The 27119-nt window shown below is 43.5% G+C and overlaps 1 protein-coding gene across 1 annotated transcript in view; it reads left to right on the forward strand.

The window, feature by feature from the left end:
* The window catches only part of EFEMP1 (EGF-like fibulin extracellular matrix protein 1), a 582872-nt gene that overhangs the window by 19762 nt on the left and 535991 nt on the right, over positions 1 to 27119 (forward strand). Inside the window, exons 3-4 of the mRNA XM_086927496.1 lie at positions 22172 to 22220; positions 22344 to 22619. Of these exons, the coding sequence (XP_086783622.1) occupies positions 22172 to 22220; positions 22344 to 22619 (325 nt within the window). The remainder of the gene's footprint in view (positions 1 to 22171; positions 22221 to 22343; positions 22620 to 27119) is intronic.

The following is a 27119-nucleotide window of genomic DNA, read 5'->3' on the forward strand; positions in this document are numbered from 1 at the left end:
AGGCACCATCCCACCACCTGGCAGACCCATAGTATCCGGCATAAACTCTCTACTAGAGCCACTGTCCCGATATTGCGATTTCTTCCTGAATCCCATGGTGCAAAAAACGCCTACATATATAAAGGACACCAAACACCTACTACAGGTCATAAACAACATGGAGTTTGACCCAAACACCCAGTTACTTGTAGGTTTAGACGTGGAAAGCCTATACACCAGTCTCCCACAAGATGCCACCCTGCGAGTTCTCCATGACATCCTGGAAGAATCGCCCTGGCCCTACCACACCCCGAGAAGTTTCATTCTAGCGTGTGCCACATTGGCCCTCAAAGAAAACTATTTTGAGTACGAGGGCACCTTCTACCTCCAAACAAACGGGACTTCGATGGGCAGTGTTTTCGCCCCGAGTGTGGCGGGACTATACGTACACCATTTTAAAAGCACCCACATCTCCACAGAAACCAACCCGTTCAGTCATCATATCCTGAAGTGGCACAGGTATATAGATGACATCCTGGTCATCTGGCAAGGCTCTCATATTGACTTGAACAATTTCATGACCTGGCTCAACACCAGAGACCAATACTTGAAGTTCACTTGCACAGCTAACAACCAACAACTCCCCTTCCTAGACCTGGCGATCACTGCCAAAGATGGATCCCTCATTACCACAACCTATTACAAACCGACTGCAAGGAATTCACTGCTCCTCTATACAAGTTTTCACCCCCGACCACTCAGAGAAAACTTGCCATTCGGACAGTTTCTCCGCATTCGGAGAAACTGTGCCAACATCAGTGATTATAAATCCCAATCGGCAGATCTAGCAACCAAATTGGAAAACCGTCATTACCCCAAGGCCATCATTCGGAAGACAAGCAAGAGAGCCAGAAATCAAAACCGTGACGCTCTCCTTGAAACCATCCAAAAGGAGGACGAGGAACAACCTATAACTTGCGTCACCACCTACAACCAAGCATCTAACGAGGTAGCTAAGATCATCAAAAAACACTGGAGAATAATCAATTCCGGACAGAGAAACTGGGAAGCTCCCAGGTTTGCATACAAAAGGAACAGTAATCTGAAAGACCAGCTGGTAAGCACCCGACCAAGACCACCACCCAGACCCCAAGACAATACGATCCTGAATGCTTGGGGCCTGCCGAAAGTCACAGGACACTACCCGTGCAACGACTGCAGTGTGTGTCATCTCACTACCCATACCAAAACTCTCAATCTGGAACCACACAAAACCTGGACCCAACGGAACCACACCAATTGCAATTCACGCAACGTGATATACATGCTCACATGCACGTGTGGCCTGCGGTATGTGGGAATGACAACACGAAAAGTCAGAACCAGAATTACTGAACACCGAAGCACGATACGGTGCAAGAAAAACATTAGCAGACTGACCAACCATTTCATTACTCACTGCCACACTCCCAATGACTTCAGCTGGACAGTCATTGAACAGATCGCTGAAAGTCCCATCAACAACGACAAAAAACTTCTCAACAAGGAACAGCGATGGATATATCGCCTTTCCACTGCCAATGACGGCTTGAATGATGCCATTCCATGGAACTCCCTGTCTACAGTATAATCATTAGCCTGTCATCCCAAACCCCTTAGCAATAATCTATTAGTTCTGAGTGATGGGACATGGCACCCCATGAACCACCTGGAATCCTTGCTCCCATAGAACTCCCAGTGTTTATTACACAAAAAGTGACCGTTTGGTGTACCTATTTAGTAACCTAGCCTGACAGACCAACGCATGCCTGTCACTACGCGCATGCATAACCCCACCACTACCTGCGCAGGCGTTGCTACTGCCGAGCCTGGCGAGCATACTCTGAGCATGCGCATAGCCCTCTTGACTCACCTGAGTAGCATCATGACTCGGCAGTCCGAGTCTATCTACTCTCTCTATCACTACACAGGTACACGCCTTCAATCAACCAACCACAGTATAAAACCCAGAAGAAACCGGCCACTACTCAACGGTTCTGCGAAGAAGGCACTACAGGTCCACAGCAACCTCTGGTCAGTAATCCTGTGAGTATGATCGAACAACCACCCCTACCATAGGTAAGCGTTGTCATTTTTCTCCCTACAGGTCTCCTAAATCTCAGTGGACATACCCCTTTTTCTCCCAATAGGATTAACTACTCTGCCTCTTCAATAACCTTGAAGAACAAACCTTAAAAACTAGCGTAAGAAAACCACTTACGCTCTCTCACCTTTTCACCATTCTCACAACTGTGAAAACCGCTGTTTTAACCACCCCACCTACGATGTTCTAGTGCGATTCTCACAATAATGGTACCACCAATACCATTACACCTTAGCCGCTTATAGCCCTCACTCCCTCGCTATAAAGTTGGCTGTCATGAGTTCTCATGCATATCTTCCTAGTGACTCTTTCTCTCCCTGTATGTTTTGTCTTTGTCCTACTTGTTATCTGTACAGGTGGTCTTGAGAAGGGAATCCCCCCCTCTCACACATAGATACACTTTAGGGCGTGTAGACACATAGTCTGTATCACACATCCACTAGTTTTAATCACACACACTTTTTAATCGTCCTGAAGAAAGCCAGAATATCCATAAGGCACTGGCTGAAACATGTTGACGTACCAAGGACGTGGGAAGTCGTAACTCGCCTCTAACGTCCACCTGCCTTATTTTTAACCGCTGACGGAGGCCCAGGTATTAAAGTCTGTCCTACCTTCGGGTACTGGGACCCCCGCCAAGCCGTTTTAAACTCACATTCAAAACATTCTTCACCGCACACACAGTGATATACCTGCTCCGCTGTCTCCAGGCGTCGTAGCACACCCGGGACACGTTAGGTGTCACTGGGTGGGCCCGATGATGAAGCATGCCACCAACTAGGTTGGTGGATGAGGGCTTCATGAGCACACCTACCAGGTGCCATAACCGTCTGACAAAACAAAACTGAGTCACGCATACCTTTAAATAAGAATACTATTTTAACAACCCCCTCCCCTTTCACCTCAGCTAGCCTATTTAACTACAGTGACACATAGATGACAATTCTTTATTGCTATTTCTGTAAGGGTTTGCTAGTGATATTACCATTTACAGGAAAAAACATGTTGACCCACCCTCCACATATTTCAGCTATAGAGTACATATCTCTGTGAGCTAACTTTCTGTTTATTAGTTGTAATTGTTACATGTATCCAACTAATACCTTAACAGTGGAGACTTGCTAAGAGGTAAGATTTCTTCAAAGAATAGATCGTGTTCTGTTATGTTACTTCTGGTGAAGTTGGGCCTCTATGAAAATAAAAGAGCACCAGAGTTTTTTTTTATTTCATCTATTTTCTTAAACAGATTTTCTTACTGCATTCTCTTTTTACTTATTCATTACCTTTTAGAGTATTTGTTCTGCCCATAAATCGGCACGGAGGAGCCACCGTAGTTAATTTGTTGCTCCTAGGCGAAATGGCCTTGTGAATTCCTTCTTCGCATTGGAATCACTAATAACAAAAATATGGATACTGTAGTCTATTTTCAAAGAGATTTCTTTTAGTTCTATATTCTATATTTTCCAGCCTTTGTGTCTACTTACCAAAATAGGGCTTTATGTGTGATCTGGTGGTAATACCATGGACGAGTATTAGTCCAAATTCAGGGGGTCGATTTTTACAAGTCTTTAATCTGTCAATATAACCAATTATATTATTTATTTATTTGCATAAAAACAGATTTTAACTTTTGTGCATAAACAATTCTTATTCTAGTACACTTTCATTAGGATTATAAAGTGTTCATGCATTTGTATACAAATGCAGGAACACTTTATAATCCTAAGTCAATACTCTTGACTTCCATTTGAATTAGAAACCACAGGACTTTACTTTCAAGTGCATCTGCTCCCCTCCCTGTGTATAAAGCCAGGGGAACATTCCAAATCATATTTTTTGGTCTCTCCCACTATACCCAGGTCTCGTTGTTCACTTTCTTGGCCAAATACACACTATTGATGGGAGTTACCATTAACTGGCCTAGACAGCTGGAAACTTCTACAAAGACTTCAGAAAATTTGGACGGAAAAATGCAAACTTTATAAGAGTGGAATTTTCATAATTATAATTTAAAATCTGACTTTTCAAGTAAAGAGTATTTTGAATTGCAAATCATTTGAGTGTTAACAGCATATCTCTATCTACTTCCACTCTGAAGTTAGCACTTATTGAATGAAATAGAGTAACCTAGTATTAACCTATGGGAGAGACTGCAGTGGCAGACCTGAGACATGTTTTAAAAGACCACTGTAGTGGGTGGCATAATGAGTGCTGCTGCCCACTAGTAGCAGTTCATTTAAAGGCCCTGGTTGTATGCAGTATTAAACACTAGGGTCTTACAAGTAAATTAAATACTCTGATCAGTTGTAGACCAATTTTACCATGTTTTCAAGCGAAAGCACAAGCACTTTACCACTGGCTATCAGGAAAAAAGAGCACAGAGTCCTGAAAGCCAACAAAAACGAGTTCAGCAAAGGAAGGCAGAGGAAGGCAAACATCTGTTTTGAACTGGCAGAAAGGGCAAGGTCCAACACTACTTGTTACATCTGTGTGGAGACCTATGATGAGAACAATACCGCAAGCTTATCAGAACCTGACTGCACTTGAAGGAAGAAGGTTTTCTGTGAGCCACTTCAAGCTCGGAAGAGGAAAGGTGGTGACAAGACTGCAGAATAAAGCACCATTAAGTCTAATGGGCTAACCCAGTATCCCGCGGAACCTGGGGAATCTAGTCTAATGCAGCAACAATTGGTTGTTTAGGGGAGGGTGCATGGCATGAAGGATGTCTTGGTAGTATTTTTCATTCTTTCAATGAACACCAGGAATTTTTGGAAAGAGGTGTGGTCAAACCGTATAAGGAGCCTTTTCCAAGTTGGTGGTCCATCTATGGGAGGATGTCTGAGGTTTCAAATCCAACATGTAGTAAAGGTTTTTCCTGTGATGTCAGTTCCTGTTTAAAGCATGAGCAAAGTTGGTTATAATGGGAACAAGATGCATTGAAACACATTCATGACCTGATTTATCATCACAATACTCTCCCCCCACGTATAAGTTTGTCCCTGGTTTTCAATTCTAGCATTTGCATTTTTTTGGGATTCTACTCCTGGATTTCCCAGGTCCTATTCTCCTTCCCGTCAGGAGGCGTTTGGTGCCTTGCTAATTACTCTGGTGCTCTCCATATCACCAATCAAGTGTTACAAGCTTGCAAATGGTTGTTCTTTATCCTGTGTGTTTTTTCCATCAGGGGAGACTTGACACCTTTCATGCATATTATTATGTGAAGTGTGGCACTGTGGTTACTGAGAGTAGTCACCTTTCTCTCTGGCAGTCAAGACTGTACACACAAACCTTCTCTGCATCCATTCTTTGACTCTGCCCCATTTAGAACTACTATATTGGCCATCTTCAATCTGTACAACAACGATATGTTATCTGCAATAGCATTCCAAGATGGCTTTCAAGGGCAATGTTTAGTAGGAAGTCATCTTTGAATGCTATTGTATCTAGTGTTTTGTTAGTTTACCGTCCCAAGATGGCCAACATATTGCTTCAAATTATCCCAGCAGTATTGGAGCTTTTAACAACATCAGTTAAAGGCAGCTGTCAACGTCTAAGTACAATTTTGTTTTTTTATTGTTGCTTATTCCCACTCCATTTAGTTGACAGCAATTTTTCTTCTTCTTTTATTATTTGTATTTTCCTGGCATATCCTTTGTTTTTTTTTACTGTGGATGAATGAGTCAGTGGATCAATGAATGGGTGCATGAGTACAAGGAAAAGTGATAGAGTGCATCTACAATAAATTTCTGAGTGCTGCCTAAACTTACCAGTAACTGGAGAGGCACTCAGATATTAGACAGAACTTTTGGCATTGCCAAGGCTTATTTTCTCTATCGAATGTTCTGTCACCCAAACACTATTAATTTTCTGCACCGCCAAAACACATTTCTCTGCGGTATGCCACCATTTACCTTTGCAATTTCCCAAAATGTGTTTTATCCAAGAGCCAGACTGTTGGGAGGTCACTCAAATAACTGTACACAATCTGATTCGTTTTATCTTCCTTCACTTTTTAGCATAAAGTTTTACATTTGCTATATCACTTTCAGTGCACTTGTCCTGACTCAGCCAATTTCCTTGTTTAAATATTCAAGTCAAATCTAGGTCTAGGATGATTTAAAGCAATGGCCTCTATAGATTTAACATATCTGGATTCATTTTGTAAACAGGCAGTCTCCACTGCTTCGCCTTGCCTCTCAAATTCATTAATAGCCTTACATTCAAAGGTACTGATTGTCTTAGTTGATATTTATTTATGTTACTTGTATGGCACACCCTATCTGGGGTGAACTTTAGCTCTGAAGCCAGATACATGTAACAAAGATCCACCTACATAAGCATAAAGTGATTATGAGAGATATAAAAAGTGATGGTGTGCATGCAGTCCTTAAAGTAATATTTGAATGGCAATTTTTTTGGTGGTTTCTAGTTCCGGATTATGGGAGTAAATGATACCTTGTAAATCAATTGAAAGAGGGATCCTAGATTTCCTAACACCACTGGGAAACTCTTTTTTCACATTATTTTTATTAAGGAAAAACAACAATACAAAGTACATGACATATAACATAACTAGGGCACCCGACTTTTGGTATTTGTTTTTCCCATTTCCGTCTGTATTTATCCTTATTTAATTTCAGCTCATCATATCTGTATTTATTCATATTTATTTTGTGCCCCGTATAACAAATGAAGCTGCAATAGGCACGTTTATTTAACCCACTATTTTTTTTACTCATGTATGAATGTCCAATGAGTTTTATCCATTTACATTACAATACAGTCACCTGAAATAATTTCCATTGAAATCGTAGAATTATTTTTATTATTATGAAATCTTTAACTTCTTTAACCTCCCCTAACTTCCCCTAACAGTCAGTCTGCACAGCTCTTGACTTAGCACGCATTATTAACAGTAGTGTGAATCATCCAGAAGAAAAAATATTCTCTGTATTTTTCCATCTTTAAAAATAAACACAGGGAGGAAAATAGAATATTTTCTGTCCGTAGTTATCTGTAAAAATCAGTAAAAACAGAAAACTGGGAGCCCTAAACATAACCTAGTGCGCAGGTGGGTTTCATCTCGGAACAACTCCAGAGTTCCTACACATTGATCATTCTAATGACAAAAATGAAATACTTACATTAACCATTACACACGTTTCATTGTGGTTTTTGTTGGGCCCCAAAAATATATGTTGACATAACTAAACTAACAGAATCCACCTAGAATTCCTCCATGGGCTACATACTTTCTCAAATTGATGCTGGCAGCCTCTCCCCTCATACATAAATCACTCAGCCCTCATGCATCAAGTCCTCATCTTTATTCCATTCCTCCAGCTGTTGCACTGCAGGTGACCCCCACAGTTGTGCAGTATTGCGTCGAGCTGCAACCATACCAAAATTGGGGAAAAAGGTTAGTATCTAGTGCCTGTTTGGTTCCCCCATACACCCAGGATACAGCGTTTCTGGCTGATACAAAGTTTTTGACTGGTGAGCAACGCCACTCTTGTCACTTGCGCTTGAACCCCCATTATCGCTTGCCATTACCACTGCGGCACAGGGCACGGTGTGCAGAAATCAGCCCCTCTACCCACATCCTCAGTGACAACTATCAGTGTTAGCTCTTACAATCTTCATCATCAACACTCTGGTGTAATACACTCTAGGTAGGATGTTTGGAACCCAGCTCTAATCACAACCTCCCCACGTCCCTGTAGTGTGTCAGTCCAATTTCATCCGACAGCGCCCTGAGGTCGTTCTCCCACAACCCCTTCTAGGTCTCGAATGCATCAGGAATATTATTCATAAATTTCCTCTATAGAGGAGAAGTTGCCTTATGTCATAAGGGTTGCTCTAGCACTCTGTCTTCTAATGGGTTAATGTCCACTATTTACAGCACACGGAACTCTTTTGTTAAGTTGCTGGGGCTTTTCTGCAAACACCATAAGTGAAGCACACATGATAGCTGGTGATGTAGGCTGTGGGTAGAAGGGACGTAAATGCTTTGCTGAGTGACCGGGGCATTCATATATGCAGATGTTCAATAACAGGTTTTCCAAAAATCTTCACAGACTCTGAGATTGTCAAATATTCTCAGCATAATCTTTGTTTTGAAGTTCTCCTTACCTTTGGAGTATCTGTAAGTAAAGCATCCTAGGGTTAGTCTTTCTTAGATGTCTTGAGAAAATGAGTTTGGATGTTAAGTATGCGTAGAGTTAGAGCGATGAGTAAGCAAATATAACAAGCTCCTAATCCAAGCCAAGGAGGGGTAGTAAAACTAATGGTGCATTTTATATTTTAATTATCGACTAATATTGTCTTTATGTGAGCAAATGTTTTACATGGAGCTCTGAAGTGGAACTCATAAAACAAGCCTATACTTGTAGGATCTACTAAGTAACCCAGTTCCCCTCCAGGAAGGTTAGAGGGTGAGGGAATCCCCCACCCGCCCCCAATTAGAAATTTGAAACATTGAGTCTAAATCAAGATTTCAAAGAATTTCACTAAGAAACAGAGGTTTTACAGGCCGTTCTGATCAGGAACTGATAAAGTATTAAAATATTCCAGAACTTGCAACTTTACACGAGACAATTTTTTCTCTTTAACATCAAATCAAGTATATATTCTCAACAGAAACTTTTGTATGCTATCGCAACACTGGAAGAACCAGAGGAACGCATATATTCCAGTTCACTGAAGTTGTGCTGGATACAGCGTGTTGTAACTCCTTAAGGAAAATTGAATTTATTAATTTTATGCAAGAAAAACAACGTGGGTTTAACATGCCGTGCCAGGGCACAAAGTGCACTTCATTGTTTCTGTATTAGTCATAAGTCTATCAACATTACTGTGCCATAGACTAAAATATCAAAGAATTTGAGTGTTGCTCAAATATTCAGTAGTGCTACCTATAATATTAAGGTCTTCCTCAGATGTTGCTAAAAAACAAAATGTATGCTACTTGTCAACATGCGAGTTGTTTCTTATCCTATTGTCAAGTGAGTGTACACACTGCCTCAAGAAAACTGCCAGGGCTGTTTTTACATTGACAAGCAAGTTTCGGATTACCCCAGATAAATTCACATTGTCAACCAATTTCTAAAATGACAGGCAGATTTCGTGCCAATTTATATTTTGCCTCACCATCCTAACATCTAAAACTGATATATCAATGTTCTCATTGCTATAGCTCTCTCACATTGCCACAATAACTTTGTGATGCCTTTTTCTACAATTGAAATGTCAGTTTTACATTGCCACAGCTAAACATTTTGTGCCTCTTAACCAGGCCATATCCGTTTTCAAATTACTATGCAATTTGGTCAAAGCTACCAGAAAATTGCATTGCCAGTTTCAACACTGCAAGCCGTTTTCCAAATTTCCCTGTCATTTCCAAGTTGCCCCACAAAAAGATAATTGAAATTGTTCTTTATCGTGAGCATCGCGCTGGTGGCGAGAGCCATACTTTTGCAAAGAGAGATGCTTGATTGATGAACTGCTCTTTCCGCGATACAGAAGTGTTTTTTAAAAACTTTTAATCTTGATGTAATTGTAATACTGTGTGTGCTTGCTTCATTTTGCACCTCCCCTTACACTTACCCTGATTTCCGTCGATCCCCGGTCCGTCACGGCTACTGGTGCCGGTTGAACGGAGGGACGCAACTCCTCCCCCTCATTAACAGTCAAAAGCTGAGGGAAGCCAGGCCTCGCTGGTGTGAGCAGCATGAGCATCGCGCTGGTGGCGAGAGCCATACTTTTGCAAAGAGAGACTGGCTAATTGATGAACTGCTCTTTCTGCGATACAGAAGTGTTTTTTTAAAACTTTTAATCTTGATGTAATTGTAATACTGTGTGTGCTTGCTTCATTTTGCACATCCCCTTACACTTACCCTGATTTCCGTCGATCCCCGGTCCGTCACGGCTACTGGTGCCGGTTGAACGGAGGGACGCAACTCCTCCCCCTCATTAACAGTCAAAAGCTGAGGGAAGCCAGGCCTCGCTGGTGTGAGCAGCATGAGCATCGCGCTGGTGGCGAGAGCCATACTTTTGCAAAGAGAGACTGGCTAATTGATGAACTGCTCTTTCTGCGATACAGAAGTGTTTTTTTAAAACTTTTAATCTTGATGTAATTGTAATACTGTGTGTGCTTGCTTCATTTTGCACATCCCCTTACACTTACCCTGATTTCCGTCGATCCCCGGTCCGTCATGGCTACTGGTGCCGGTTGAACGGAGGGACGTGACTCCTCCTCCTCTCTCACCCCACTCCCCGGTCCCTCCTCCTATAAATAGACATGGGGACGAGGCAGCGCAGCAGGCGTGCCGATGGCGCGCCGAAGGCGCGCTTAAGGCAAGCCCGTCTGCGCCCGTCCGCGGCCGGACCGCGTCCAGCGCCAGCCACGCTGCCGGTGAGTGTAGGGATACTAAGAGGGTTGTCTGGTCTAGGTCGGAACTATTGGCGTTGAACACAGCCATGCCGTGCCAGGCGACTAGGCTCGACCTGGCTAATTCTGATCTACCGCTGTCATGCCTGCTTTGCAGCAAGACACTATGTGATGGCCTGTTTTTAAATAACTCATATCCAAAATCAAAAAGCTCCTCAAAAAACTCCTCTGATACATTATTTAGGGCTGGCCTATTGAACTGCAGATCCCTCCCCAGGCATGCTGATGATATCTGGCTGCTATTGGCGGATTCCGAGTGGGACGCCTTATTTCTTACAGAAACATGGCTGAATGAAGACAATATGGCCTCCATTTCCCTGGCTGTCCCGCCGGGCTTCAAAATGAGCTTCTCGAATAGAGGGGAAGATAGAAGGGGTGGCGGGTGGCTTTTATCTTTAAGGGCAAATACACACTGGCGTCCTCTACACCCACTACTATACCCGGCATAGAGGGGCTACATTTCTGCCTGCAAATCAACCCCCAATTGTCATTAGCCGGGCAGATTATTTACAGACCCCCGGACTGCACCTCAACCAATACCTGTGAACTCATGGACTTTATAGTCCAAAGCTCTTTAGCTCATTCACATTATATTATAGTTGGGGATTTTAATGTCCATGCGGATAGGCCTGACTGCCCCCAGGCTACTCAACTTATGACAATGTTAAAAGCAGCTAATCTAACTCAAATCATTACTGGACCGACGCATCGGGCAGGTCATATGTTGGATCTAATTTTTTCCAACATACTGGACACGACAGCTAAGACCCCGCAGCCATTGCCCTGGACGGATCACTTTTTAATTCCCTTTTTAATCTCTTTCCCTTCTCACTATCAGACAAATGGGAGACGCTCTTATGTGCGCAGAAAATGGAATAACATATCAGCAGACACCCTTTGTCCTGCCCTCGCAGCTGCCCCCCCCAGCTCTGACTACAGATGTGAATACTGACGCGTTGGCGTTGAATCTCTGGATATGTAACACGGTGGAAGTTATATCGCTCCGGCAAAACTTGCCACGTCACGCAGAGAATCCCCTTCCGCCCCATGGTTCTCCACAGAGCTGATGGCTGAAAAAAGCAATTGCAAAAGGCTGGAGCGCTTATGGCGGGTAAATTATTGAGAATTAGCAAAAATTTGCTATAAAAAAGCCCTCCGCGGTCTTCATCAATCTATAAAAAAGGCCAAAAAACTATTCATCGTGACTTCCATTCAGCAAGCGGAGCAATCAAGCAAAGAAGTCTTTAAGATTGTCCAATCCTTTTTTAAACCTAGGGCTATTGAGACCGAAGTCACTCCGTCGGAGAGACTCTGTGAAGACATCTCAGACTTATTTGATAAAAAAATTATGAAAGTCTATGACACCTTCACTAGTCCCGACCCCACAGTAATGGCGGACACTGCTGAAAATGTGTTTCCCTCCCCTTCCCTAGCTCAATTTCATCCTATTTCCCTTCCCGAGGCACTGAAGGAAATAAAAAAAATGTAAATCAGGGGCCCCGGATGACCCCTGCCCGCCCAAGCTTTGGAATATGGTGTCGCACTCAATTGCATTACCACTCCTACATATTTGGAATACGTCCATTGCAACAGGGGTGTTCCCTGAGTGTTGGAAACATGCCACACTTCTTCCTCTGAAAAAGAAGCCCAGTGGTGCCCCTGATGACCTAAGTAATCTCCGCCCGATCTCCCTCCTAGCAGCCCCAGGCAAAATGCTCGAAAAACTGATACAACGTCAACTGAACAGCTTCATTGAGGAAAAAGGGATTCTGCATGAAACGCAGTCAGGTTTTAGATCGGGTTTCAGCACTGAGACCGCCCTTATTGAGGTGGCTGAGTCGATTAGGTGGTCCTTAGATTCTGGAGCATCAGCAATGCTGGTGCTCCTGGATCTATCAGCCGCGTTTGATACAGTGGATCATGGTAGATTGCTGCAACGGATAGAGGACATTGGTCTGGGGGACAAGGCACTGGGATGGCTCCACTCCTATCTCACAGACCGCTCCCAGAAAGTGGCCTTGGGCACCTTCTCCTCTAAACCAAAACGCCTCTGGTGTGGCGTTCCTTAGGGGTCGGCACTTAGCCCTTTACTTTTTAATGTTTATTTAGCCCCACTCTTTACCTTGATTGCCAAATGGGGGGTCAAGGCCATTTCGTATGCAGATGATACGCAATTAGTCTTCCCCTATTCGGAAGTGTCGGAGGTAGCTTTTAGTAAAATGAGGGGCTGCCTTCGAGATGTTGCCTGCTGGATGAATGCCAATAAACTAAAACTGAATGCAGGTAAAACTGAGGTGGTATTCTTTGGTAAAAATACTCGTCCCCCTTCGGACCTGTGGTGGCCACCTGAAATGGGCCTGCCACTGTCCCCCAGTACCAATGCTAAGAATTTGGGGGTAAGATGGAACGAGAGTCTCTCCTTTTCTTCCCATATACAGCAGGTCACAGCTGGGTGTCTTCACAAACTTAGGAATCTCCGCAAGTTTCTTTCTCTTCTACCAGCAGATTGTCGCAAAATGGTAGTCCATGCGACCGTTACATCCAGACTGGATTACGCGAACGGCCTCTATCTTGGCTTACCAAAATATCTTGTTCAACGCTTACAGATCGTGCAGAATGCGGCTGCGAGACTGATAAAGCACATCCCTTTTAGACAGCGTGTCTCGCTGCATCTGCGCGAACTGCACTGGCTCCCAGTGGCAAGCAGAATAAAATTCAAAGCCTTGACCTTGGCGTTCAAAGCTCTAAGGGGGACTTGCCCTAATTATCTAAAATTCAGACTCCCCCGTTACCATCAGGAGAGGCGCCTGTGATCTAATTCCCTGCTTCAGCTACTCGTACCACGAGTCAAAAAAGCTCGACTTGGTGGCAGGTCCTTTTCTGCTGGCACGGCAAAACTCTGGAACGCCCTACCTTCCTCCATCCAATCTGCCACGACAGAATCTGGATTCAAGAAGCAACTAAAGACCTGGCTCTTTACGCAGAAAATCTAAGCCTCCCTTCTACCATTCGCTCTGCTTAACTGCTCACTTAGCGCCGGGACACCTCCTCGTGAGGTAGCTGTTCGCGCTTTACAAATATCAGTATTATTATTATTATTATTATTATGTAGCATGCTGCAACCCATGGGTGTCATTTAGGGGTTAGCAGGGGTCTCATGTGCATCCCATTGCTTGCTGCAGGAGAGTACTCATAGAGACAAGCACAAAAGCTAATGAGCCTGGTTTGCTATCTGTAACTTTAAAAGACAAAGCACATTACCATCTTGCTTCCTGCAAACATATTTAAAAGAAACAGGACACTTCTCACAGCAGAGCCTGCTGAAAGAGGCATTGCTGTGTGGGCAGGCCCCTTCTCTACTGTGTATGGGCTTTCAGGAGGATGGGGCAGAGTAGCCCGCCTACAAGGACGTGTGCCATTAGCAGTATTGCTTAATAAATTAAAACACAATAACCCAGTATTTGTAAAGCGCGAACAAATCACCTGTATGGGTCTCAAGGGTCTGGGGGCATTCGGAAAGATTAAGCTAGCTATTCCACAGAGTCACATGGTGCTGGGCTGAGCTGCCGTCAGCGATTGAACCGTGAGCCCCGTGCTTCGGAGTCAGCCGCCCTGGCCACTGCACCACACTTCCAATTTCCCTGCTGGGTTTATACAGTGACCATGCATGGCCTCTGATCCCAGGCCTAGAGAAGAAGAGGCAGTTCTATAGACAGCATAAGTTCTCTTTGTATGCATCTTAATATCCTGTCTCCAACCTGGGACGTGGAGCTGGCAAGGAGTAGCAGTGAACTGAAATTTCCCTGTACTCCTGTTATGATGTAGGTTTTTAAGTGTGTTCATTAAATAACTTGCCTCACTCAGGTGACTTACGGTCAATACAATAACATAAATATCATAAATGCAAGGATTTAGTCCTGCAAACGCCAGTAAGAATGCATGTAAAGCTAAACTCAGCTGCCTGGAGCAAATGCATTTTCAAGCCTGCCTGCCTGCTTTGCGTCAAATTACCAGAGGGTGAGCAGAGGTTATCTCAGTTGTGTATCTAGCTTACCCTAACTAGAGTGCTCGGTTCACTAGAGTGCCTGGCTGGGGTGTACATTTTAGCCAAACAGATATTGCATCTGGGAGGACCACAGACATGGTAGAAAAACAACCGGAATTGGAAAAAGAATTTGGAAAAAAATCAAAGATGTCAAATGAGGGAGAATGGAATTTGAGCTGGCCAATATGGAAACCTATACAGTGGCCCAGGTCAAGGAGTTCTGCCAGGAGAGAAGGGTGTTTCACAAGGGAAGTGCCAAGAAGACAGAGCTTCAGAAAACCATGAAAGCATGAACATAAGCCCAACCAGACGGAGAAGTAGAAGAGGAAGGAGGAGATGAGGAAGGATTAGAGCGGGACCAGGAGGGTCTTGTCATGTAGCCTGCAGAGAGGGAGAGCAATTTTCTTTCAGGACTAGGAGACCATTCTAGCACAGGCAGCAGTGTGTCCTCAATGAGCCTGTCCACAGAGGAAATGGAGGACTAGAGGGAGGAGAGGAAGCTAAAGCTATAGCCGGCTCAATTTGATAAGGAGCTGGCTCAGCTTCTTGCCAAGAATGGCAGGGAACAAGCCCTTGCCCGTTCCAAGCTAGAACAGGAGCAAACCCTTGTAAGTTAGAATAAGAACAAGCTCTATAAGGGAAGAGGCTGGCCATGGAAGGAAGGAAGGTGGAGAAGCAGAAGAGGACAGTGAACCTCTCCATGACCTCTTGGACTCTAAGGAGAAGGATCAGTCTGTGAACAAGTAATCCTGTCCCCCACTCTAACTCCTGAGCAGCAGAGGGGCTGCAACCAAGTGTTGGGGCAGTACTCCTCTCTGTTCTCCTTTATTCCAGGGACTACCTACCTGTGTACACATGATGTGGACACCGAAGACAACCTCCCTGTTAAAAATAAATATTACTGGTTTTCAGATAAGGTTAGGTCCAGCATTGGGGCTGAAGTGTCCAAGATACTGGAGAAGGGGGCAACATAACCCTCTATTAGCTCCTGGTTTAGTCCTGTGGTTCTGGTACCAAAAGCTGCCCAAGCAGGCACCACACCTGCAACTGAGGTTCTTTGTGGATTACAGAGGGCTCAACTCTGTGATAAAGACAGATGCTTATCCTATCGCTAGGGCGGAGAAGCTGATTGACAGGTTAGGGGCATTTCAGCAACAATTAGGTATTGTTTTTTAATCTACTTAGGCAACCGGAATCTTGCACCTGAAACTCCCCTTTTTGGAGCTCTGCTTTCTCTGCTCCGAAAGTCAGAAAGTTCACGTGCCACCCCCAAAGGGGATCACTGAAATCGCACAAAGATTACAGTAAAGCACACAATAGAAGGGAGTGTGTTTTACTTGCATTTAATGTGATATATTAGGTAAAAAGCCACTGCTGAATAGTTACTGAAATGCAAGTTGCCAGTCTTCTGATGTTCCCTTGGGATCGTGTGCATGCAAATGCAGCCACCTGAGAGAGGCAGTTACAGGGACCTTGCAGGTCCAATCGAGTTAGTACCTTTGTTGGGTGAGGCCATGGAGTTGAGGCCGAGCAGCCGACATCAACAACCTCATGGATGGAGCTGCTAGTTCAGCGATCTCCGCCTTCAGGTCGCACTGATGGGGGAAAGCTGCTGCAGTGACTACAGCATTGCAGGTGGGACCTGTGGTTGCCCTAGTAATGCATCGACACTGGAATGCGGCAATCAGCAGCGCCGCAATGTTGTATGGCAGGACACCACTGCAGCTTGTCAAAGAGGTGTGGGTCCTTTGCCAAACTGAAGTGCGGAGTGCCTATCTTTCCAACACGGGTTCTGTACAGCTGGAGAGTGGAGTGCTGGTGTTCCCAGCACATGAAGTGTAGCTTGTGCTGGTCAATACGCTAATTCTTTGCAGAACAGGCTTTCGCAGCAGCATTGTGAGAATGAAACAAAGTCTTTGATTGGCCTGAGACTTTCGGGACCAGGGTGCAAACCAACAAGCCCTTGGAGAACACTTAAAGTCACAAAATCAGAGGTAGCAGGCAGCAGGCCAGCAAATCAAGCCAGGTAGCAAGGTGCAAGCCAACAAACCCTTATAGAACACTTAAAGTCACAAATGTGGAGGTAGCTGGCAGCAGGCCAGCATAGCAAGGCAGGTAGCAAAGTGGCAGATCCTTCTGCAGCTCAACAAGCAACAGGCCAACACAGCAGAGCAGTTAGCAGAGCGGCAGTCCCTCCTGGCATCAAGAAGCCCTTCTGGGAATGTGCAGATGTTGAGCCAGCGATGTCTGGTTACAAGATTGTGTGATTAGAAGGGGTCAGAGCCCCAGTAGTTATATCCTAAAATGCATTTGAAGTGGGTGTGACTTGAAAGGAAAGACTTAACAGTGCACAAGTCCCCTTTCAGCCCAGTCGTGTCTACCAGGCTAACCGTTGGGCGGGGGATGAGCAGTGCTTTGCGTGAGGGCAGGACACTATCTATTGAAGTGTACGAGTCAGTCCTTCCCCTGCCCTTTACCCAGGAAGACCCATCAGTATGCAAATGAATGCAGATGCAGCTGTCTAGAGAGAATGCTCAAAGTGGAGCTGTAACTCAAACCCAGATTTGATTTGGAGACGGACTGGAAGGCACACAAAGAGCTAAGAGCAGAGAAATGCCCACTTTCTAAAAGGGGCACTCCTAAACTAGTAATGCCAAATCCAGCTTTACCAGAAAAGAGGATTTGTCATTACCAATCAAAATATATTAAACATAAAGCAGCTACTCCTTTGCAATCTGGGATTACAGCTTAAACCTATGTTAAGCAATTCCCAATAGTCACCTACAAGAGGAGCAGGCTTCACAGTAGTGAAAAACGAATGTGGGTGTTTGGCACCACCAGGACAAGTAAAACATAATAGTACATATCTATCTTTTACTTACATAGCACCCTGCCCTTAGGGTCACTTAGGGCCTATCTTAGGGGTAACATATAAGTAATAAAAGGGGATTTTAGGGTTTGGCAAGTATTTTTAAATGCCAGGTTGAAGTGGCAGTGAACTGCGCACACAGGCCCTGCCATGGCAAGCCTGAGACAGGTTGGAAAGGCTACTTATGTGGGTGGCACAATCAGTGCTGCAGGCTCACTAGTAGAATTTGAAATACAGGATGTGGGAATATGGTATACAAGTTTAGCAGGGACTTACCAGTAAAACAAATATGCCAATCAGGAATACACCAATGTCATCATGTGTAGGGAGAAGTGCATGCACTTTAGCACTGGTTAGCAGTAGTAAAGTGCTCAGAGTCCTAAGGCCAAGGACAGAAAATCAGCAAAACAGAAGGTAAAAGGCAAAAAGACTGGGGAAACGCCACCCTAAGAATGCCAGGTCTAACAGACAGACTGGTAAATGATGAAGCATGCCACAAAGAGTGGGCAAGGCCTTTCCGTCCAAATCTTTTTTGCTTCTCATTCCCCCTTAGATATGACTCTGCTATTCTGAAAAGAATGAAGGATTAGGCACTTTACCATACTTTAATGTGGTTCTTTGGGTTTGTGTTGGAGGGTGTACAGCAAATCGACCTCTAAAAAGAAAATATTGTTTTCTTTGTGGAGATTCGTAGAAAATTAACGGGATCTTCTCTGGGTTCAAATGTTAAGAAGATTGTCAGTAATAAGCTTGGCACCACGGTGACAAGCACACCTTAAAGTTAATTTTGATTAATTTGTGACTTATCAACTGCAGGTTTAACATCTCATAAAAAAGAGTGTATTGTAAGTATATATTGAAATTAAGTGAGGTGTGACTTGCATAATGTATTTATTTTTAATTAAAATTTAAAATAAGATTTTAGAAAAATGCAAAATGTAACTGCACCCCCTTTTTTATGGCAAATCGTGAGGAGCCACTGGTGAAGTGGCAGAAGTGGAAAAAAATATTTGAAAATTATGCAAGAGTTTTTGGAACAAATACGAGTCCAGAGAGGAAACAAGCACTATTACTCCATTGTTTAGGTAGTGAGGGGCAAGAGGTGTTGGAACATTTGACACCATTAAGACCTGCAAGTCAAAGAGGGTTAAATGAATATGAAGTATGTATTAAGCAATTAGACCTGCATTTTCTGCCAAAAGTTAGTACCATTATGGAGCGTTATTATTTTGGTTTAAGTAAGAAACAGTTGAGGAGTTTGTGACTGCTCTCAGGAAATTAGCGTCAAGTTGCGAATTTGGGGAGCTAGTGGAAGAGAGAATTTGTGACCAGTTTGTATTGAAATGTGGAAGTGACAAAATAAGATTGGAGCTCTGGTTAAAAGATGAACCTCCTTTAAATGAAGTTATGGTAATTGCGAAACAAGTTGAACACATGTTAAAAAGTGTGAGCGAATTGAGCAAGGTTGGGAAATCTACTATTAGTCCAGAAAAAGTAGAAAAGGTTGTGTGTCATGCTGTACATAAGTCTGACACAGATAATAAGAAGAGTGGAGAGGAAAAGAAACAAGAGTGGGAAAGACACAAAAAGAAACGTTATTTCAAGGCACTTGTTATCGCTGCGGAAAGGTTGGTCACAAAGCTAATGCCCATTTTTGTCCTGCTCTCAGTTTGTAACTGTTGTGGAAAAAGGGGACACTTTTCAAAGAACTGTCGTTTTCGCAGCAAAAGAGATGGCAGAAATTAAGTGAAAGAAGTAAGTTTTCAGGTGAATGAGGTGTGTGGTTTGGAACTCATCCGTAATTAAGTTTCTGGATGCAATTTTCAAGCGAGATAGTTTTCCTGGTTCTTTGTTATTGGACAATGGTCCTCAATTTTGTTCTTGTGAAAGGAGTAATACTTAGCAAAGTGTGGAATTGAACATAAGAAGACCTCTCTTTATCATCCTGAGTGCAACTGTGCCATAGAAAGGTTAAACAAAACCTTGAAGGAAAGTATACAACTGGCAAGGGTCAGAAGTTTGAATTGAAGGGATGAGTTGCAAAATCGGATTACAGTTTACGGGTTTACACCTCACTCCTCATCTGGGAAGACCTCTGTTGAGTTATTCAAATGAAGATCCGCCAATACCATCATCTGTCCTGGCTGGATGTTTATGTATAAAGGACTTAAGAATAATGAAATTTGTCAGGGGAGAAATAAAGAATTGGCTCTGCAAAGGAAAAGGAAGATTTATGTTGACTCTCATAAATCGGCTAAGACGGTTGAATTTAGAGTGGGAGACAGAGTTAAAATTAAAGCGCCAGTAGGCTTTCTAAACTGGTCTAAGTTCATGGATGAAAAGACTGTGGTGAAGTTGTTCAAATGTGCTGTGAAAACAAATGATGGTCGCATCTGGAATCATAGCCGTGTAGTTCGTGTTAAGTCAAGATGTGGTGAAGCAGGTGGAGGAGAAAGTTCAAGTGGATCTTTTTCCGAAAAATAATTTTTTAACCCATACACAAAAGTGTCAGATCTTGCAAGATTCCAGTTTATCTCAAAGATTTTGTAAGGAGTTAATTTGTTGTATCATTTGGGAGGAAAGGTTTGGGAACTTTACACATTTGTATTTCATATGTACTTGGAAATGTATTTGTTATTTCTTTTGTATTTGTATTTCAAATTGTAACGAGAAGATGTGTGATGTGGATTGGTTCCATGTTCCAGCATGGAACTTGGAGCGTTCTATTTGAGTCGGTTGGCTCTGGTCTACGATGGATGGGGTTGATTAATAAAACCTCTCTTACATTATAACTTAAACCAGTGTCTGGACGCTATTACAGTCACAAAACTTAAAATTGTGAAGTTGAGAATCAGAAGGCATCACAACTTCGCACACCTTTGTGTTCCTGCATGGCACGTGCTTTGTACTGCTCTGAAGTTTACCCAATCTTACATGTGCAGTGTTAAATTTGCACAATATTATCACTCTTTTCAGTGGTATCCTTTTCATAGGTTTTGGGGAAATGTCTCAAACGATTATTGATTGTAGTTTATATGGGATCACAACCAAAAATTATAGGTGATACTGCAATTTTTTAATTTGATGCATGATTTGAATGGCAGTCAGTGAATAGAATGCAGTTGTGGCATAAAATGACTAGTCATGCAGCCTAATGTGGAATGACTTTTTTAGAAGTGCCGGGATTATGATAGGCTAAAAATAGAGGCCATTGCTCCATTCTTGCAAGATAATACAACAGGCTGAACTGCTCTACGGTTTTTGCTTTGGAGGTGATGGTTATATGTGTCTGTACTGAAGTATGCAGGACCAGAAATAATACCATGGATAGGATTGTTTGAAGAGGGCAGCAGGCGTAAAATAGAAAAATAATTCTTAAAACATATGGGTTTTTCTGTGGGATGGGAGAGAAGGTATTCCACTTTAAAGGATTCAATTTTAGGAAGGCAGAGGACATTTCGTTTTGGGCTTTGGAAAATGATGTCATTTATTTTTACTTTATGTGAAACATTCAGATTGTTATGTGACAATTTTAACCACTTTTAGGGAGAGGTTATGGAAGATGAGAAGGTTTTGGGGGACTATGCGTGAATACAAGATTGAAGAAGCATTTATTACTGGATCATTAATAAGCAGGGCAGGAGCATCTACCCCTCCATGTCAGGGACAAGGCTTCCATTAGATGAGTTATTTGAGGCTAGTTTGTTATGGTGCCAAATTGCTTTAAAAAGACTTGAAAACTGACGTACTCTGGGTATGGAAAATGTTCCAATTGTCAAAATTCTATTTACCTTGGAACGCTGAAAATCTTTACCCTGTTTTGTAACCGATGCGTTTCATCACTACTCTTCCAGCTATGTAAACTGCAGTTGCATGGTGTTAGTTGAGCACAAGGAGGGTTTTCGGAAATTGATGCTCTGACCGGATATGAACCTCAAGCCGCACTATATCCAAGCCGCACTATATTTAATTTGTATTTACATTAGTTCAGGCTTCCAGCTCTTTCACTGAACTCGAAATGTGAGTTTTGATATTGTAACTAAAAACATGGGAAAATAATCCACTATAATCTGAGGCAGTTACAATTGATGTATTCTCATAATCTGGACACCTGTGTTACATAACTTGCAAATGCTCATGGGAATGTGTTTGTGAACAGAGCCAGACTGGGGAACCGAGGTACCTCTGGCAAAAATGCTCCAACCATGTCTTTCTCTCACCTCGGGGAGCCACACACCAAGCAGCTCTATGGGTTCTAAACTGGCATCCCAGGGCTCCAGTCCACCGGAAAATGCCCGGTGGATAAAAGACTAGTCTGACCCTTTTTTGTTACACTAAACAATTGAAATTGCATCCAGTGTGTATTTTTATACTTGCAACTACAGCATGTTCCCCTTATCAGGTGTAAAGTTAAAAAGGCTACTAAAGGAGGTGGTCGGGTGCTGAGGCTGTGTTGTTTATTTTGGGCAGGGATTACTCATTTTTTTTTAATTTAATCCCTGTAACAGTAACTGACAGATAAATGTAAGACTAGATGTTGCTTCTGCTGCTAAGCAGGTCAGTGCTGGTTTGCTTAGTGCTGGTCAGCGCTAAGATCGCCTTTTTGCTTCTTAGACAAGAGTAATGTTGCAGATGACAAATTGCCTTTTTTCTGAATCCTATTTTTGTTTTCTTTTTCACTTACAGCAATGTACAGATGGCTATGAGTGGGACCCCGTGAGGCAACAGTGCAAAGGTGACCCAAAATATTTTAAAGAAGTGTGCTGATGTTTCCTAAAATGTCAGCGGGCGAAACTGATTTCCCAAAACGTGAATAGCTGCGTTCTAAAACCGTGCACTGTTTTATTGATCCCCGCAGATATTGACGAATGCGAGATTGTCCATGACGCGTGCAAAGGTGGAATGAAGTGCGTGAACCACTTCGGCGGTTACCTGTGTTTGCCAAGGACGGCTCAAATCATTGTCAACAACGGGCAAGAAGAAACGCCGACCCCCGCGCCACCTCCGGAACGAGGGGTGCCTGTGATACGGCGCAACCCCGCCGAGCCGCCTCCGCCACGTGTGCCGCCCAATCAACCCCGGCGCGTGCATTGTGCAGCCGGGTATGAACCGACCGACCAAAATATGTGCAGAGGTAAGCAGCATGTCTCGTGCGCAGCCTGCAGCCCACGCCCACAGAGCAAGCACAGGAATGCGTGAGACGTTGCTGGAACTTGTGCTGCTCCCTGGCAGCTGGGTATGCATGCCTTGGGCACATAGCATGGGGTTTATCATCTAGCACTAATAATAAAATTATGTTAAAGTATATAGCTGAGGTGCAGCTTTCAACACATGAGCTGCGGAGAATTTTGTTTGCCTATTGGTTTATGAATATAAAACATGCAACACATTTACTTCTAGAATTACTCCTATTCCCCTGGTGATTTTTCATTCACCAATAACTCTGGTAGATTTAATTGATAAATATTAAGCGTTTGATGTGTCACAGGCAGGGCTTTAAATGGGCCGGTACTGTCTGGTACCAGCACCAGCACTTGTTTATTTTGAGAGGGAGAGTACCAGCACTTATCAAGGGAAATATGATACTTTTAATTGGAGAGTACCAGCACTTCTCAGAAACAAGCAGGCACTCTGTTACAGAGTACCCGCACTTCCATTTTTCCATTTCAAGCACTGGCTGAATTAAACACAACCTGTAATATAGTGTGAGGCACAGGGATGACCAAGACAGTCGGGAAACAACATTTCCACACATTTCATTGTATTGCTACAGGGTAGTTTGTGCAGGTGTGGGCGAAGGTGCGTACTGGCTGGTTGTATTGGACAGCAAGCATGAGGAATTTGGTTACACCACTACCTACCTACACGAATATATGTCTAGAGTTCACCAGCAGATGAAGAACCAGACAACAGTGTAGTATCAAGGTGCTGCTTCGCCACACCACATTAACGGTTTGGTTTCTTTCCTGACTGCTCAGCAAGAAACATGAAGCTGAGAGCAGCAGGAAAGGGTTACAGCAGAGGTCTTCAAACTTTTTTTCCACTGACCAACCCCAAAGAACTTTTTTTGATTTCAGCCCACCTCCAAAAATGTATGCCAAGAATTGGCGGAGTGGGCATACCAGGGCTGAGTGGAGGAGCCGGTTTATGAGAGGGGAGAGGAGTTGGCCAAACGGCTAGGGCAGTCAACCTCGAATCTGGGGAACTGAGTTTGAGTCTCGACAACAACGCTGAACATCCTGTGATTCTGGGCAAATCACTTAATCTCCCCATGCCTAACAAAAATGAATGTGTGCCCATGTAACGCAACTGGTGCTATGTAAGGCGCTCGAATACCCAATACCTTCGGGTCAAGTTTGCACTATATAAAACTCTGTAAAATAAAAAAAAAGAGATAATTTCAGGGGTACTTTTTCTGTAGCTCATGATCTATACTAAGGATATCAAGCAAAAACAGACATTTGACCATAAAACACTGCTCCCCATAATTGGGATATTGTGGGCCCCTCACACTTCTCAGCCCTAGTGTAACTGAACCTACTGCAATAATGATAGACGTAGCCCTGAGTACTAGGTTGCCTCATCTCCTTCCCCACGATGTCTGACCATCACCCCTATCTTAAAACAGGATATCTGTCCATTTCACAAAATGAGCACCCACATGTTGCTCCCCTCTTTGCAGCAATGTGCACGCGGTACTAACATTAGCAAGGAAAATTACCCAAATTCCAATTTTGTAAACTACGCCAGTCATAAATGTGATGCAGTGGGCCTCTCATACCCTTGAGCCTTAGTGCCACCCCACTAATTTCACTAATAATAGCAACTACCTTATGAAGTCTTCTCTGGCCTTTTTTTTTTTTTTAAACATTGCCCTTCATCCCCATATCACCCATCTCTATGAGGGCCAGCGATGGTGTCTTCTGTGTTTCAATTTCCCCCTCCCTTAGGCCATTGACCTGGGGTCCAGACTAACACTAGAAGTACCAGGGTGCACTGGGCCATAATACAAGCAAGGAAGGATGGTAAAACAGCCATACTTGGGTTTTATTTGGTCCATCACACCCCTGGGCCCTAGTGCCACAGCACCTGCGGCACCAATCATACTTAATGCCAAGTGAAGTAGTCTGTCTACTTTGTCCATTCTACTAAGCCATCACACTTAGACTGGAGGCCCAAAGCAACACATCTGTCCTTTTGTGTGTAAAAAAGGGAGGAAAGCACCCCTGTCTGCTGCTTGGGCCTTGTTCTCTGCTTGGCAGGGGTCTCCTGGGCCCTAATGCTAGCAAGGCAAATTGGCCTTAATTCCCCTTTATTGCTGGGAATACTGCCATAACAGGGGTGAAGTTGCTCCTCCCATCCCTGGCCAATGACCCTGCTGCAGTAATGGTAGTGATGACCTTTTCTTTTTAAGAAGGAGATCACTCAGGGCATATCACTGAGGAAGCTGTCTCTGTCCATTTTTAAAGGAAACAGTTAGCCCCTGCATAGCACTGCTTCCTCTCTGCCGTCTCTTTGATACCAGCTTTTAAAATGTTTTGTATTTCTTTTTTTTTTTTTTTTTTTTAATGCAGCCCGTTTTCCTTAAAGGAAAACGGGATACATTTCAAAAACAAAAATGAAAAATTGTCTTACAATTTTTAAAGAGTATACAGATGTCCATGGAACCACTGCCTGCTCCTAAAAAATGTTTTCACATACATTCACAAAGGTGAAGGGGTCCCCTGGGGGACTCCTTCCTGTTTGTGAATGGGTTACTACCACCTACTTGAAGTAGATGGTAAAATTCAAATGTTTTGTGACTTAATTACGGTCGCAAAATATTCACACATACCGCTGTGAGTTGCTATTAGAAAGGGACGCCCTTAATACACCCAATCCTAATACCAAATTGTAAACCCCTTTTGCGATTCGGTAATAGGTTACAGAATCGCAAAATTGGTTTGGTACTTGTAAAAAGGCTTTTTTTCAGTCTCAAATGACCCTATACAGCGAATCGGGGCGTTTGCAAAATCAAAAAACCTACATACACCCGGCCCATAGTTATGTAAAGTACTGGCATGAACAGCCACATGAAAAGTTTTTTCTTCAATGTGAAGGCATACGTGGTGCAGAAAGGAATTCCTCACTGCTGAGCATGGTAGGTGTCATACACCCAGCCTACACCTGCTCACTCTTGGAGCACTGGTAGCAGCCTCAGGCATATGCTGCAGACATTCCTGGCTCTTTGTGTCTGTCTAGGGCCAGGCTTATGTTTTTGTATTTTGTATTCTTTACCTGCCTGAGTCTCTTGCAGATGTCTCTTGGGGTGCAGTGTTTTAATCTGTAAAGTGGTTTGTGTAAAATAATTATCCTGAAGCCAGTGGTGTGAATCAGATGCTCCCACTCCGGCTTAACCTTAGAGTCTCAAGTGCAATGTTTACAGTCCAGTGGCGGCTGCTCTGGGAAGCAGCAGTGGGGCGGGGAGGGGGAAAAAGATGGAGGAGAGTTAAAAAAATAAAATAAAAAAATCATTTACATGCCGGCTAGCAGCTGGTTAGCCGCCGCTGCTTCTCCTCCATCCTCTACCTGGCTTCTTCTGTGGAAACAGGAATCAGGAAGCACCCAGGCGCCTATTGGTCTGAGCGCCGTGGTTCGGCTCTCAGCCAGGGAATGGGAGCCTGGGCATGTTCTCCACACAGGTTGTAATGCAGCCTGCATGGACAACATGTAAAGTGTGCATGAATGTTTGGCTGGCCCAAGAGGGTCGGACAAACATTCATGCACACTTACATAGTGCCCATCACTCCTCACCCTGCTCTGGGAGCAGAGCTGATCCGCCTGCCCGCCCTGCCGAGACAGCACAGCAGGAACAAATAAATTGATAATGACACAAGTTATTATCATTTTATTTTTTCTTTCTTTCACTGCTAAAGGCAGTGGGCCGACACTCCTCCGCCTTAGCAGTTACAGTCTGCACCCCAACTTATTGCTCCACCCTTTTTGAGCTCTCGCTCAATGCACCCAACTGCTACTAATGCATTAGCTAGAATAAAAAAACATTCTGTCCAAGCACAGATTATTTTTATGGCGAAAGATATCCCCATTCTTTCTGTCTGTGGTCATGCTTGCTTTTTGTATGTATAATCCCTTACTGGACTTGGTGACTCTCTTGAAGATGTCTCCTGCACTGTAGTGCTTTGATGTACAAAGTAATGCTTCTAGTGTCAAAAGTAGTATCAAAGATTTCTATGTATTGGCGTTCAGCTGTGTGTGCTGGGTGGTCTGTGCATGTGTCTGGTATCTGTAGTGAGCAATAAAGGAGGTGTAAGGTATCCTGTGTGATCCCTTTGATTGGTGAGATTATCAGTGATATCATGCCAGTCAGAGTGTTCTACTTCTGTATGTGTTTGTAAGAACTTGCTTCTGTACCGAGTTCTTGGCCACATGCTAAGTAAAGTCTACTGAAAAAGACTATGAATTGTTTATTTTATTGTGAGCATGTGGCTGCAATTTGTTACAGAAGAACATTTATAAACCAGGATATTTGTTATCAGGACTTTAGGATTAGTGGTGGTGAAGACCTTGGGTGGGTCAGCTCTTCCAAAAACTAAAATAACACATTTAATCTAGTCTTTCCTCTTCTCAGTAGGCT

The sequence above is a fragment of the Lissotriton vulgaris genome, chromosome 6 (assembly GCF_964263255.1).
Source record: "Lissotriton vulgaris chromosome 6, aLisVul1.2, whole genome shotgun sequence".
NCBI classification, from domain to species: Eukaryota; Metazoa; Chordata; class Amphibia; order Caudata; family Salamandridae; genus Lissotriton; species Lissotriton vulgaris.